This window comes from Sardina pilchardus, chromosome 20, assembly GCF_963854185.1.
Source record: "Sardina pilchardus chromosome 20, fSarPil1.1, whole genome shotgun sequence".
Lineage (NCBI taxonomy): Eukaryota > Metazoa > Chordata > Actinopteri > Clupeiformes > Clupeidae > Sardina > Sardina pilchardus.
Window position 1 is genome coordinate 21306950 of NC_085013.1, and position 15000 is coordinate 21321949.

At 49.8% G+C, this 15000-nt stretch overlaps 1 protein-coding gene across 4 annotated transcripts in view; it reads right to left on the reverse strand.

Moving 5' to 3' along the window:
* Positions 1-15000, reverse strand: part of fermt2 (FERM domain containing kindlin 2) — a 57432-nt gene that overhangs the window by 20734 nt on the left and 21698 nt on the right. For 2 of the 4 annotated variants that reach the window (XM_062523565.1, XM_062523564.1), the window contains exons 4-5: positions 3825-3953; positions 266-298 (exon numbers count right to left, since the gene is read on the reverse strand). In XM_062523565.1, coding sequence (XP_062379549.1) covers positions 266-298; positions 3825-3953 — 162 coding nt within the window. The remainder of the gene's footprint in view (positions 1-265; positions 299-3824; positions 3954-15000) is intronic. The other 2 variants (XM_062523567.1, XM_062523566.1) reach the window with 1 other exon arrangement.

Genomic DNA, 15000 nt, shown 5'->3' on the forward strand with positions numbered 1-15000 from the left:
ACATGAATGTTGGGGGGGGGGGGGGGGGGGCAAAGCCTTGTAATGTGACCAAGTCAGGTGGTTTCCCGTGGCAACGGGGGCATCAGGTCAGCGGATCTCTTCGGTCGGATACCCACTAGAGCAAGCCAGTCAGGTGACCGCTCCAGCTGTTTAGTGATGGGGGGGGGGGGCAAGGAAGGCAGGCTGGGAGGGGGGGCGATGGGTTGGGCAGGAAAAGCAGTGCAGAGTGCAGAGGAAAGGGGGGGGGGGGGGGGGGAACCCTTACCTTTGACAGGTCCGATGTAAATGACCTCAGAAGCTAGAGGTGAGAGGGGAAGAAAAACAGAGAGAAAAAGAAAAGAAAAAACAAGAGAAAAAAAGGAGAGAAAAACAAACAAGTGATAGATTAAAGAGATTAATCGAGATTAACAGCCGGAAAAGGGACAGAGAGGGTTAAGGAACGCGGAGAACCCAATCAGGACAGGAAGTCATGAGTCGACAGAACATTCAAAGAGACAGAACACAGGAACGGACAGAGACATGACCGAGAAGGAAAAAAAGAGAAAGAAAGAAAGGATCGAGAGAGACGGATGGATAGAGAGATGGAAAGAACGAGTGGAGGAGACATGGAAATCCCACGGAAGGCCTCGTCCTTCCCACCCAACAGCCCTACTGACTCACAGCAGCGTCCACCGTCTCCGTCTGACTCCGGCTGACCACACAGGTTCTTAACTAACCACTCCTCCTAACCAAAACAAACATGGACGCCCACGGCCCATCACTGTGGAAGTGGACCTTGCGTCAACCCGGGAAGAGTAGCCGGCCATTATGAGTGAGGGTTTCCAGGGGATATCTTTGAGTGTGTGTGTGTGTGTGAGAGAGAGAGAGAGAGAGTGTGTGTGTGTGTGTGCTATGGTGGGATGTTCTCCAATCTAGTCTGAAGTCTGAATTGCCATCGCTGGTGTTGGCATGAGCCGACTAGCGCTAGCACTGGTCATTGTGAACAAGAAACAGAAGCCCTGGATGTCATCTCACATGTAGGAGTAGAGTGAAGAAATCCCCACAGCTTGCGCAAAGATGAGGTCGGTCGGTCGGTCTGTCTGTGTGTGCATGCACAGTTGTGTGTGTGTGTGTGTGTGTGTGCGCACACAGTTGTGTGTGTATGTGTGTGTGTGGTTGTGTGGTTGTGTGTGTATGTGTGTGTGTGTGTATGTGTGTGTGTGTGTGTGAGAGTGTGGTTGTGTGTGCGAGTGTGGGTGTGGTTGTGTGACTGTGTGTGCATGTGTGGTTGTGTCTGTGTGTGTGTGTGTGCGTGCATGTGTGGTTGTGTGTGGGCATATATGTGTAGAAGGGCAGGGATGGTGCAAAAGAATGCCGCTTTGCTGTGCCTTTGGCAGCTCCTGAGAGCCCCATGGGGAGCACAGAGGACCCCTCTGTTCTGGGGAGCAGCGGAGAGCACAGGCCCGCCAGGGAGGACACAGACTTGGAGCGGCCACGGCGGGGGAGGGGAGCGGGGCAGGACAGAGGTCTCCACACCCTTGGCCTCGGTGAGGTCCGCAGCGTAAGGCCAGGGGCCTACAGACGGGGCGCTGTGTGTGTGTGTGTGTGTGTGGTGTGTGTGTGTGTGTGTGTGTGTGTGTCTCTGGGTGGGGCAGGGGTGGGATGTAGTAGGAACAATGGCTTCCATTCAGAAGTGCGGCGATAGGAGCTCCAAGACATCGTCTCCTGACATCGGCAGCTTCAGTACGGCAGGGGAAAGAGAGATAGAGGGGGAGAGAGAAAGTAGAGAGAATGAGTAGAGGGAGAGAGAGAGAGAGAGAGAGAGAGAGAGAGAGAGAGAGAGAGAGAGAGAGAGAGAATGAAGAGAGGGAGAGAGAAAAAGAGAGGGGGAGGAAGAACAAGAGAGGAAAACAGAGAAAGGGAGGGGTAGGAAAAGGGAAAAAATAGAATGAGAGTGAGAGTAATGGAAGAGAGAGATGTAGAGAGAGAGAGGGAGAGAGAGAGAGAGAGAGAGAGAGAGAGAGAGATGTAGAGAGAGAGAGAGAGAGAGAGAGAGAGAGAGAGAGTGAGAGAGAGAGACCCTGCTGTCTGCCAGCCTGGCTGGCTGATGCCGCTGGTCCAGTTTTAAATAGCAGGCTGACCAACTATGTGTGGAATCTCAGCTATTCCTTCACCCAGGCTGGTGTTGGTGTGTGTGTGTGTGTGTGTGTGTGTGTGTGGCATGTCTGCAAATCATATGCTAACACTGCACTGTTAGCTCCCCCCACCCTTTCAAACCCACACGTACCCATTTCAGCACCGACCCAAAATAACAACACAGCTCTTAGTTTCCTGCTCTCCACTGCCATTTACACCCTCATAGTCCCCTGTGTGTGTGTGTGTGTGTGTGTGTGTGTGTGTGTGTGGACTCTGAGGAACCCGAGGGACCCTGTGCACAGCCTTTCATAAGAAGAAAAGCAAAAAAAAAAAGATTCAATTTTCCACAGGACAAGGACGCTAATGTTTTATGCATACTGTGCCATTTCTGAAGGCTCAGAGGTCAATCCTCTCATCAAGGACTGTGTGTGTGTGTGTGTGTGTGTGTGTGTGTGTGTGTGTGTGTGTGTGTGTGTGTGGCGGGGGGAGCTCTACATTCCCTCTTGCCCTCCACAGCCCTGTGAGCCCATTTAGTGTGTGTGTGTGTGTGTGTGTGTGTGTGTGTGTGTGTGTGCTCATTTAGAGGGGGTCTTTAAAGTCCCCTCTTTCATCCCAGCAGGAGGCTCCGGCAGAGACATGATGGTTGGGTGTGAAAGTCACCACTGCTGGCCAGGACACTTCAGCTCATCCCTCGGGGAAGTGGATTAACACACACACACACACACACACACACGTCTGGCGACCCCCATCTCTCAGTCAGGAGTCCCCTCAACTGCAGCTCAAACTGAGAAGCTAAGAAACTGCACAAATGGCTACCTGTTGCAGGGTCCTACTAACACTCCTACTGAGCAATATGAGTGATGCATACTATTCTAAAGCCCTTTCTCTCTCTCTCCCTCTCCTTCTCTGTGTATACGTTGGGTTGGGTGGGGTGTGGGGGGGGGTTATGTTGCCTGTGGACTAAATGTAACAAGACTAACTAATCTTGGTGGTAGAGTTCAAACTTGAGTAGGGCTCCATAGTTCCATGGGCTTCCCTGATGCCTGTGGACCAGGCAGCTCTGCGAGGGTCATCTGGGTCATCGCCATATTTCATCAGGATTCATACGGGGAAGCTGGGAAGCTCCAGCACATGGCCGCCAGTCCTGTTGCTAATGCTAACACCCCGACTGAGGGCTGGAAAAGGATGTGGCTAACAGTCCTGTTGCTAATGCTAACGCCCCTACTGAGGGCTGGAAAGGGATGTGGCTAACAGTCCTGTTGCTAATGCTAACGCCCCGACTGAGGGCTGGAGAGGGATGTGGCTAACAGTCCTGTTGCTAGTGCTAACGCCCCTACTGAGTGCTGGAGAGAGATGTAGTGGGAAGGTTCCTTGGGAGGGTCCTATGTTCCCTGCTTTTCCCAAATAAATATGTATGTATTGCGACCGGGGGAATATAGGACCCTTTTGGGGAAAACGGGGAACATAGGGATGACCTCGGCTCCTTGTGTGTATGCATCACAACATGGAACACCTCAACAGTGCTGCAGAGACACTGATTTTTTTCACTATTTTCTGACATTTTATTCTCTTGATGGATCGATTAGTTGCTCAGCTCAGAATGCTCCCATATTCCCATGAGCCTCTGCCTTACAGCTCTGTTCACTGACGGAGTAAGGCTGGGTTATTTTGGACTGTTTATTTGTTTGCTTGTTTGTTTGTTTGTTTACCTGATCCAGGTGTGAGCAGGGGTCCCTCCAGTTCCAGCGGGTCCTCTTCGACCTCCTCCAGCTTTTTCTTCTTCTTCTTGGGGTCACGCGGCTTACGGAGCAGAGACACCTCCTCCGGGTGACGGATATCTGAGAGAGGAAAGGAGGGAGGAGGAGGGGATGAAGAGGATGATGAAGAGAGAGAGAGAGAGAGAGAGAGAGGGAGAGGCCAGGACAAAAAGAGAGGGAAGAGAAGGAAAGAGTGAGAAGGGGAGAAGGAGAGAGTGAGAAAATAAGAAGGAGGGTAAGTCAGAGATGGGAGGGGAGAGATTGAGATAGAAGAAGAAAGAGGGGAGAGGAGAGGAGGAGGAGAGGAAAGTATGAGAGGAGGAGAGGAAAGGGGGAGAGGGGAGAGAAAAGGAGGAGGAGAGGAAAGGGTGAGAGGAGGAGAGGAAGGGGGACAGCGGACAGAGGAGGAGAGGAAAGGGTGAGAGGAAGAGAGGAAAGGGGGAGAGCGGAGAGAGGAGAGGAGGAAAGGGTGAGAGAGAGGAGAGGAGGAAAGGGTGAGAGAGAAGAGTGGAGAAATGACAAACAGAGAGAGAGTTAATCAAGGCTACAAGCTTAAACTCACTGCAATGTGTGTATAAATAAACTGACCACTTCTCCCTGACAAATGGTCAGCTCCTGGACCATTCCTACCGCGGAATGCCTAGGCCTGAGTGGCCGTGTGAAGGGGCTATTTGCCTCTGCTCTAAACAACTCAATTCAATGCATGGAAGCTGGTCACTTGTGGAAAGCTGCTGTGGAAATGACGAGGCTTTGTGATGATAGATTTGCAGAGCTTAAATCTGTAGTTTAGGGACTAAACACTCAAGAATGAGCATCATGTAGAAGTCACCGCCTAGCAGCAGTCGACCCAGGTTTGATTCCTGACCCCGCCGTTGTGAATCTGTGTATCTTTGGATAATTGCTTCTACTAAATACCAGTCAGTTTCAATTTCAATGTTATACCACATTTGGGTGACTAATTCTGAAGTACATGTCATAGCACACATACAAACTGTCACGTTTAAACACCGGACTATTTACTAGCTACCAGAGGACATAGTAAGTGACTGAACGGATTAAATCAGCATATCAATTCAATCCCGTCATAGTGTGGCAGAAGATTAAATCATGATGCTCATCTTGCAGTAGGAGAGTGATTATGGGACTGAATATGAGAGGTGCTGGGTGGGACAGAAGCCCAGCTGAAACTTTCCACACAGCCCTCTGCAGAACCATTTTAGGGGTGTACGCCCCGATGCCTCCAATCTAACTCATAATCCAGACAGACAGAGTCACTGGAGATCGAAATTCTAGTCACACCCACCTACATCCTGATGAGGAGCAATACAGTGCTCAAAATTAAATTCAACTCAACAAACAAGAGGAACAAAAACAGAAAGACCTGTTATGGCCCGTCATTTGGAAAATCAATCCCAGTGTCTCCAGATTGAATCCGTGTCATATTTAGGACAGGTTAACAGGTCCTCTTTACCCTCCTAATCTGAATGACCAGAGCACAACTGACCTGAACATACCGGGGGGTGGGGGGGGTCTATGTGGACAGGACAGGGGGGGGGGGGGGGGGGGGGGGGGGGGGATCAAGTGGAGTACAAAGCCAAGACCAGAGACAGACCTGCTGTGTCACCCGTCTCCGGAAAGAGAACAATTTGGGGCCATGCAAACTGCACGTTTGGAATAAACCTCGAGACACAAACACACACCCACACACACACACACACACACACACACACACGGACAGCACTGAAGAGGAGGCCAGAGAGAGGGGACACACAGACAGGGAGCAGAGCTATTTAAGCATCTTGCCAACAACGTGTGTGTGTGTGTGTGTGTGTGTGTGTGTGTGTGTGTGTGTGTAAGAAAGAGAGACACAATCACAAACAGCTGCAGGAATGAAATGGAAAATCACAAATCCTCAATCGGAATCCCTAGTCCCATATTTCAACTCCTCTCTTCTCTTCCCCAAATATGGGCCTCCATCTTCAGACAGCATTCTCACACACACACACACTCACACACACATATTTCCAAGAGTAAACGGTAACTCAACAAATCATTCTAGCACAACTCTAAACCACTGTGCAAGCTAGCCCAGTAAATGCCACAACTGCTGATGCCTTTGCAGGGGAATCTACTATCTGAGCTCAGGGCCTGCCAAAATGAACCCATCCCAAAATATGAGCTAATGACACATACACACACACACACACACACACACACACACACACACACACAGAGAGAGAGAGCGATAACAGTCATGTACCCGTTTTCCCATTTGCCTAATAAACAAAAGGCTGAACAAAAAAGCCCCAATTCAATCAGTAGCCACACACACACACACACACACACACACACACACACACACACACACGTATCTTTTCTAATGACCAAACCAGACAGAACTTCAATGATCCCATTTTCCCCTCTTTCCTTGGAACGCTGGGATCGTACGGAACAGGGAAAGACACCGGGACGCATCAGCAGCCGCTCCGCGCCGTGCCGGGCCGGAGGATTTACGGCCATAGCTGGGATTGCTGTCAGGTGGCGGGGAGACGCAGCCAAGGAAGATCAACAAAAGTGATGAATCTGCTGTCAGGAAATCCAGCCTAGAAGCTGTCAGTTTACTGTTATGCAGATCCAGAAAAAGAGAACGGGAGGGACGGAGGAGGAGAGAGAGAGAGAGAGAGAGAGAGAGAGAGAGAGAGAGAGAGAGAGAGAGAGAGAGAGAGAGAGAGAGAGAGAGAGAGAGAGAGAGAGAGAGAGAGGGAGGACGAGCAGGAAAGTTGTTTAGAGGAAAAGCTGCCAGAACTGCCACCTACTGTTCTGCTGTCTTTTGCTGCATTCCATCTGCCTTGTAAGTGTTAACTGGGAACTGGGAATTGGCTGCATCACACTCTAGCTGACCCCAACTGACTGTGTTCCAGTTGTAACAAATCGTAAGAACTACTATAGATGCCAAATCCTATCCATTAGCATTTAGTCTGTCAGCGATTGTGACCAGATATAACAATACTAATCCGTAATGATATATTAAACAGTATTCTACACAAACAAAAGTCTTAGCAATATAGCAACACATAGAGGTTGGGCACTACTCGCTCTGTGGTAGGTAGCGGCAAACGTCCATTTTTGTCTTAAATGGTGGGCAACCCGGTTTCCTGTTCGCGGTCATCGCTGTCAAATAGCACCTGAAGATGACTGCTTTAGTTGTACCGGAAAACCAGAAGTTCTTCGTACCCACTGCAATTGCAGCCAATGTTTTCGACAACTACTTTAATGAGACACAAACAGGAGAGGAGTGGTCATAAACAGTGTCTTTTCTCAGGGTACTCAGGGTTCAAACGAGCCAACGAGTAAGAATTACGAGTTTGGGAGCATTTAAAGTGCAACTTCCTACTCGTAACTGGGATAACGACCTCCGAGTACAACTGGAACGCATCATCTGTTCCAGGCCTTCCCGGCGCGGGCCTTAAATACCTGCAGCCAGCGTGTGGCCTGGACAGGACAGTAGGGCTCGGAGAGGAGTGCGTCAGAACGGAGCGTGACGGAGGGGACGGGTCCACACACACACACACACACACACACACACACACACACACACACACACACACACACACACACACACACACACACACACACACACACACACACACACACACACACACACACACACACACACACACACACACACACACACACACACACACACACACACACACACACACACACACACACACACGCACACGCACACGCACACACACGTGACGAGGGGACAGAGGGTAAGAGCACAGGGCTCTGGCCAGGGCTGCTTGTTTAGCTTGAGTTACTAAAGCAAAAGCATTCCAGAGGTTTTAAGGACTACCAGATGGTACCACTCTCTCTCTCTCTCTCTCTCTCCCATCTCTCACTTCTTCTCTATTGCTCCCTCGTTCTTTTACAATCTTGCACCCTCACTCCTCAGACTCTTCCCCTCTTCCCTACATATGCACACCTGTCTTTTCTCTACTTTCTCAACCCCCTCCACGCCACCACCCCCCCACTACACACACACACACACACTCTCACTGCCCCTCCTTCTTCACCGTTCTCTCCGCATGCATACATACCTCTGTCTTTTCTCTTCAACCCTCTCTCTCTGTTGCTCTCTCTCTCGCAGCCACACACACACACACACACACACACACTCCCCCTCCTTCTCTATCGTTCTCTGTACACCTCTGTTTTTTCTCTCCCTCCCTCCCTCCCTGTTGGCGTATGGGTCGGCTCTCTGGCCTTATACAGCCATGTGTGTGTGTGTGTGTGTGTGTGTGTGTGTGTGTGTGTGTGTGTGTGTGTGTGTGTGTGTGTGTGTGTGTGTGTGTGTGTGTGTGTGTGTGTGTGTGTGTGTGTGTGTGTGTGTGTGTGTGTGTGTGTGTGTGTGAGAGGCATGCTGGAGCCAGCGCAGAACAGCGCAGCACAGTGCTCTGCAGTGACTAAGCCCCTGGCCTGGAGGACCTGAGGGAGGCCTACAGGGAACCAGTGTTGGACTCTGGTAGCATAGTGGCTAACAAACTGGGCATATTATGGGACGGTGGTAGCATAGTGGCTAAGTAACTGGGCTAGCCTGTTATGGGGTGGTGGTAGCATAGCTGCTAAGGAACTGGGCTAGCATGTTATGGGACAGTGGTAGCATAGTGGCTAAGAAACTGGGCTAGCATGTTATGGGGTGTTGGTAGCATAGTGGCTAAGTAACTGAGCTAACCTGTTATGGGGTGGTGATGATAGCATAGTCGCTAAGGAACTGGGCTAGCATGTTATGGGACAGTGGTGGCATAGAGCAGAGTGGACCCTGTTCGCAGGTTGATGGCGTGTTGTGAAATTTACAATGTGCTCAAGAGAACATGTTTACTAGCCATGCCGACACTTCCTCGTCTAGGATCGGGAGGAACCTGCTGGAACACCTGTTGGAGCTGTGTGTGCGTGTGTGTGTGTGGGTGTGTGTGTATTGACAAAGGTCTGGCATGTCTGTTGGGAGTATCATACCACCCTTACTCCTAGCACCTGCCACAGGAGGAAAATAGACAGAGAGATAGAGAGAGAGGGAGGAGAGAGAGAGAGAGAGGGAGGAAGATATGCTTTTCATCAGGACATGAAAGGGAGGGAAGAGCGCAGGCCGCGACTGGAGGAATGCCAGCGCCAGCTAGCGTGACATGCCAAAACAATGGGTGGGCGCGCGGGTGAGAGAGAGTAAGTGTGCGTGAAACAGAACCCGGCTGGGGCTACCACATTACATGAGGGGGAGGAGCTGGAGAATACACTCCCACCCAAGTCATCCAAGCCTCCTGACGACCACAAATAATGGGTGTTGTCTTTTAGGCTGGTAATCATTAGAATTTTTTTTTTTTTTAACACAACACAGCCACTGCTGGCTAAAATGACTGCATCTTATAAAAAAAGAGTCATACATACACACATCAACTGTTTGCCGAAATGACTATCTTATTAAAGGAAGGAAGAAAAGACAAGAAGGAATCGAGTGTGTCCAAACAGGCTGAAATCAATAACTGCTGCGGGGTCATTGCAGTGCGTCCAGTGTCAGTTCCAGTAAGAGTGACCTCCTCCTCTGGCTGTGGCCACTTCATTAGGCTTTAGGAAGCAGGCAGTGGAACATTAATTACTGGGAATCAAATGACTGCTCTCAGTTCTCAAAGTCGGACTTGAGCAACACAGAGCTGATTGAATCAACTGCACAGCAAATTTGAAACTTAATTGACCTCTGAAAAGTCTCTCGAAATGCACCATTACCAAGGCCCATGTGATTGTGAAGTAATGGTATTAAAAGGACATAACATGCTTGATTGAATTCACCCATTGCTTTGCTTTCAGCTAATACTTGTGGTTATGGCATATGGAATATCATCCAATCATGTTTATCAGTCTATTATCAGTGAGAATCTTCCATAATCTACATTTAAGCACCTGCTGAAGATTTAATGGCTAATTTGATCCAAAATCTGATGGAACAGCAAAGGTCTCATTCACTAAACAATACAATAACTGTACAGCCAATGACTAAAAAACACAATAGGACAGGCAGCACACAAAGTCGAACCTGAAGCCATTGGAAGGAACTAAAAAAGGGAAGTTTATATCCATAATGTATGTTTGTCTCTGATCCTCTGGCTCCTCAAAAAGACAGAGAGATAGATAGATAGATAGATAGATAGATAGATAGATAGATAGATAGATAGATAGAGAGAGAGAGAGAGAGAGAGAGAGAGAGAGAGAGAGAGAGAGAGAGAGAGAGAGAGAGAGAGAGAAGAGAAAGAGATGGAGAGTGTGTGTGAGAGTGAGAGTGTGAGGGAGTGAGAGTGACAGTGAGCGAGAGACATACAGAAATACCTGAAAAAGAGAGACATCTATACTTTTACGGGGTGAGTCCATCCATTATCAGTGCAGAGACAAAGAGCAACATCATCTGAACACTATATTGAACATCCATGAGGAGCTGGAGCACTTGGACTGAACAGAACAGAGACATCCACTCACTCAGTCTCCATTTCAATCTCTCCCGTCTGTAAGAGACAGACGTCCGCCTGCTTGGCCAACTAGGAAGACATTAATCACTGACCACAGGCCCGCCCGGTCAGCAACCAGAGCCAATGAGGGGAGATTTATCTCTCCAAATTAGGTTAATGCCAATGAATAACCTTTTACAACAACACACACACACACACACACACACACACACACACACACTGGCTCCTATGCGGAGGACGCAGGGCTCGGAGAGTCTCTGCTGGTCAGACGGGTGTGTGTGTGTGTGTGTGTGTGCCGGCCCCTCTGTCCGACGCCGAGAAAAACAACCGGCTCAGGTATCCTCCCGTGACACTGACATGCTGCTTGTTTGGACTCAGGGCTTTGCAGCTACTGAGAGGCACACCATTGTGCTGGAGCATGGTGGAGAGAAGCCTGGAAGCCACACTAACACACACACACACACACACACCCCTGTTAAGAGGGATACCCTGAGGCCTTGAAGCAGCGCACTCACTCTCACACACACTTGACTGTGTGTGTGTGTGTGTGTGTGTGTGTGCTCCTAGCACTCTAATCAATGGTAATGCAAACTCTCTCTCTCTCTGGCGCTCACACACACACACACACACACACACACACACACACACACACACACACACACACACACACACACACACACACACACACACACACACACACACACACACACACACACACACACACACACACACACACACACACACACACACACACACACACACACACACACACACACACACACACACACACACACACACACACACACACACACACACACACAAGCTCCTGGTTCTCACATCTGAACTACAGAGGAACCAACTATCCCACACCCAACACCAAACACCCGCTACCCTATTCCTTGTCAACACACACACACAACCCCTTTGGCCATGACTTCCGAAGACAAAACACTCCCACTCATGAACCTGACATGGTTTCTTCAGCAGACTTTGGGACACACACACACACACAGCAGACTCTGGGAAACTCAAGGATCCATAATTGCAGTAAATGACTGCTGGCAGAGCAGCAGCCTCCTTCAAAGTGGGAGTTTAGTACTGAGAAAGGGAAAAATAAACACACACACACACACACACACTGCCTTGGCCTTCCACTCCTCTTCATACAGCAGTGCTTTAGAAGGGAATGCAGCGATTTTACGCTCATTAATAATTCTGGAACATTCCAAACTGTTTTGAGAACAGTGCGAGTCCTCCGACGGCGTTGAAGGAAACGTGATCCTGCAAAATAGCAGCTGGTTGCGGTAATGAACCTGTGCCGGACACGCGCCGCAAGCGGGCCGGCTCCGCGCCAGAACCGGTAGCATTCTTGGCTTGTATGTGAGCACTCCGGAATCGCTCCTGCATGACTAACTGATCCAGAAGGAGGAGGAGGAGGAGGAGGAGGGAAGGTCGAGAGGAGAGGAGAAAATCCCATTTCTCAGCGAAATCAATCAGTGTGTGTGTGTGTGTGTGTGTGTGTGTGTGTGTGTGTGTGTGTGTGTGTGTGTGTGTGTGTGTGTGTGTGTGTGTGTGTGTGTGTGTGTGTGTGTGTGTGTGTGTGTGTGTGTGTGTAGGGTGGCTGGATGAGCGTGGCATGAGTGTGAGATCTTGGGATACTGAGTGGCCATTGTCTCTCGGCACAGCTGCGTAGAGAAATCGAGAGAGCTTTCAGTACTTACTGCCAGTCTATCTCCGTCTATGTCTGTCTGTCTGTCTGTCTGTCTCTGTGCCTGACTCATTTGTGTGTGTGTGTGTGCGTGTGTGTGTGTGTGTGTGTGTGTGTCTGGATCTCTGGCCAGCTGGACAGAAAGCAGCTCACTTCCTGCCCCCGTTTGTGTTCCAAGGCTGCTCTGGTGTGCAGGCACTGGAGAGCGCCACAGGAAGTCAGACACAAGAGTCCGTCAGCGAGACCGCGCTGAGATAACGCAGCGTGCCGGGATTACCCATGATGCAGCACTCCCCGCCGGCCCACTGCAGCTTGAGGGGCCATCAGCTGCTTTGCAACGGGACGCTGTTCACGAGCTCACACGGAAAACGAGAGGAGTGGACAAACGCAGCTTCCCCTTGTTCTCGATTAGTGACCACGACCAAGGCTCTCGTCAGGCACCGCACGCACGTCACCACAACGACTTTCCCAGAATGCAACACAAAGCTGGCTGTGCAGGGCTAAAATAGATACATCAAGGCCGAGGTAGAGGCACTCCCCTAATGCCACTGCTTGTTCGTTTGCAGGGAATGTCAACAGCGGAGCGGGTTATTTATACGCAGTGTTTTCCTGGCCCGGCGAGAGTTTATTTATCATTCGTTCCTGATTAGAGAGGATGACCGGCCGGATGGACCGAGACTGCCCACGCATGCACAAGTTTAAGGCTTTGTTTATCGAAAACAAAATCAGCCCAGAGTTGGAGAAGCAACAAAACAAAAGACAACACTCCCAAAATGAAACACTTGCCAAAAGGCCGACGAGGTGGGGGGAAAGAAAGCAGCTGTTGGTAGATTACACTTTGATTGCTCTCAGCTGCACTTATACACATGGAAATGGAGCTAAGCTAAATGCTAACACTACTCTGCTCACGGGGGTTAAAGGTCATCGTGGTCAAGTGCTTGACCTCGTAGCCTCTACTCAGAGTGCCCTTTAGGACACTGCTATTGATATAGAGGCAGAAGCTAACCTCTAAATGCCTGTTAAGACCCCGCTTGCTAAACATGGACATGGTGTAAGAGGTCATTAGCTTAGCTGGCTAGATTGATAGCGCACAGCAGTCGGCTTTTGGCTTCGGTCGCGCAAGGATACGGGCGAGCAGAGGAGGACATCCCGGGTTCAGAAAGTGAAAGTCCTGCCAAGTATTTGATCCAACCATTTAGTAAACCAGCTCATCCTAATTAGCAGCCAGGTAGATCACATAATTAGTGATATCACCTGTGTTAAGTGCACAGGTAAATATTCATCGGTTCCATCAGGTCATAAAAGGCGTAGAAAATCGAGCACCTTGATTATGAATGCAGACTGCATGGAACTTGACTAACCCACCTGTGGAAAGGGACCAGATGAAACCCATGAATATATGGCAGGACTTTTACTTTCAGGAACTAGGATGTCTGTCTCTGCGGTCGAGACTAGCCGATCAGTGGGCGGCGGACTGTCCTGCGCTGCCCAGCGGGTTTTGTTTGGTAAACAAGACAGGACGCCGGGGTGAGCAGCACAACAAAGGAGGGCCGGTCATCTGAGATGTGAGATGAGGTCAAGGGTCACGGCGGCCATTTTGCTTCCCTTTCCCCTCGCGCGCCCAGATATAGCGCCTCAAGACCACAGAAGGGCAAACACAAGGCTATACGTGACGCACACACACATGGCAGCCATCCAGGCTTTTTGCTAGCTCATAGGAGATACAATTGAAAGGTGTGTGTGTGTGCGTGTGTGTGTTTGCATGTGTATGGGAGTTTATCTTATTTGTGTGTGTGTGTGTGTGTGTGTGTGTGTGTGTGTGTGTGTGTGTGTGTGTGTGTACGAGCACACACGTGTGAGGGGAGTGTTGAAGAGCGACATGAGATTTGAAAGTGAAGGTCAAGCAGTTCCCTCTGGCCCTGCAGCTCTGCTGGGATACACACAGCTGGGGCTGGGGCTCATGGCTCTACGTGTAGCGCTCAATGGTGTTTTAAACCCCAACCTTGCCTTCCAGGCAGCGCTGCTGCCACCAGGGTGGGAATTTCGTCATTTTAGGGGCAAGGCCATTTGGCCTTCACCTTCTTTTTTTTTTTAGGGGCACCAAGGCCACATGATAGGGCACAAAGGCCACTGAGTAAAATTCGATGGTTTTACATTTCAGGGTTATCTCGACACAAATACATAGACCCGCTAGCCGCTGTAGGCTTTGAGAAACACTAACACAGCCTCAAACTTCTTTAAGTTGAGGCCCAATCATGGCAGACTTTGGTTGCGTTTGCTTTCTTTTTCCGTCGGTTCGCAATTGCGTGATCAATTGCGCAGCAAATTATCAGGTGAAGCACCGGACCTAATTTCACTCAAAGAGCAAAGAGCGTTCCGTATCAGTTCAATACGGAACAAGACTTTTACGTGTCAAATACGGGACGATTCCGTATTATACTGAATGGTTGGCAACCCTAAGTCAGGGGCATAAAGGCCACTGTGGCCTTATGATGGGTTTTTTTTCACAGGGCATCAAGGCCAAAGTGTAGGGCAACGGCGGCCATGGCCTCATGGCCTTGGTATAATTCCCACCCTGGCTGCCACCATCGACTTCAAGGCACCTAACCCTAACTATAACCCTAACCTTAACCCATGCCTAACCCTAGCCTTAACCTTAACCCTAACCCATGTCTTCCAGGCAGCACTGCCATATTTGGCTTAAAAAGGTACCTAACCCTAAAATGAATCCTAATCCTAACCCTAACCCTAGCCCAAACCCATGCCTAACCCTAACCCTAACCCTAACCCTAGCCCTAGCCTTAACCCATGCCTAACCCTAACCCTAACCTTAACCTTAACCCATGCCTAACCCTCACGCTTTCCATGCAGCACTGTACTGGGGGCTTAAAACACCAAGAATCAC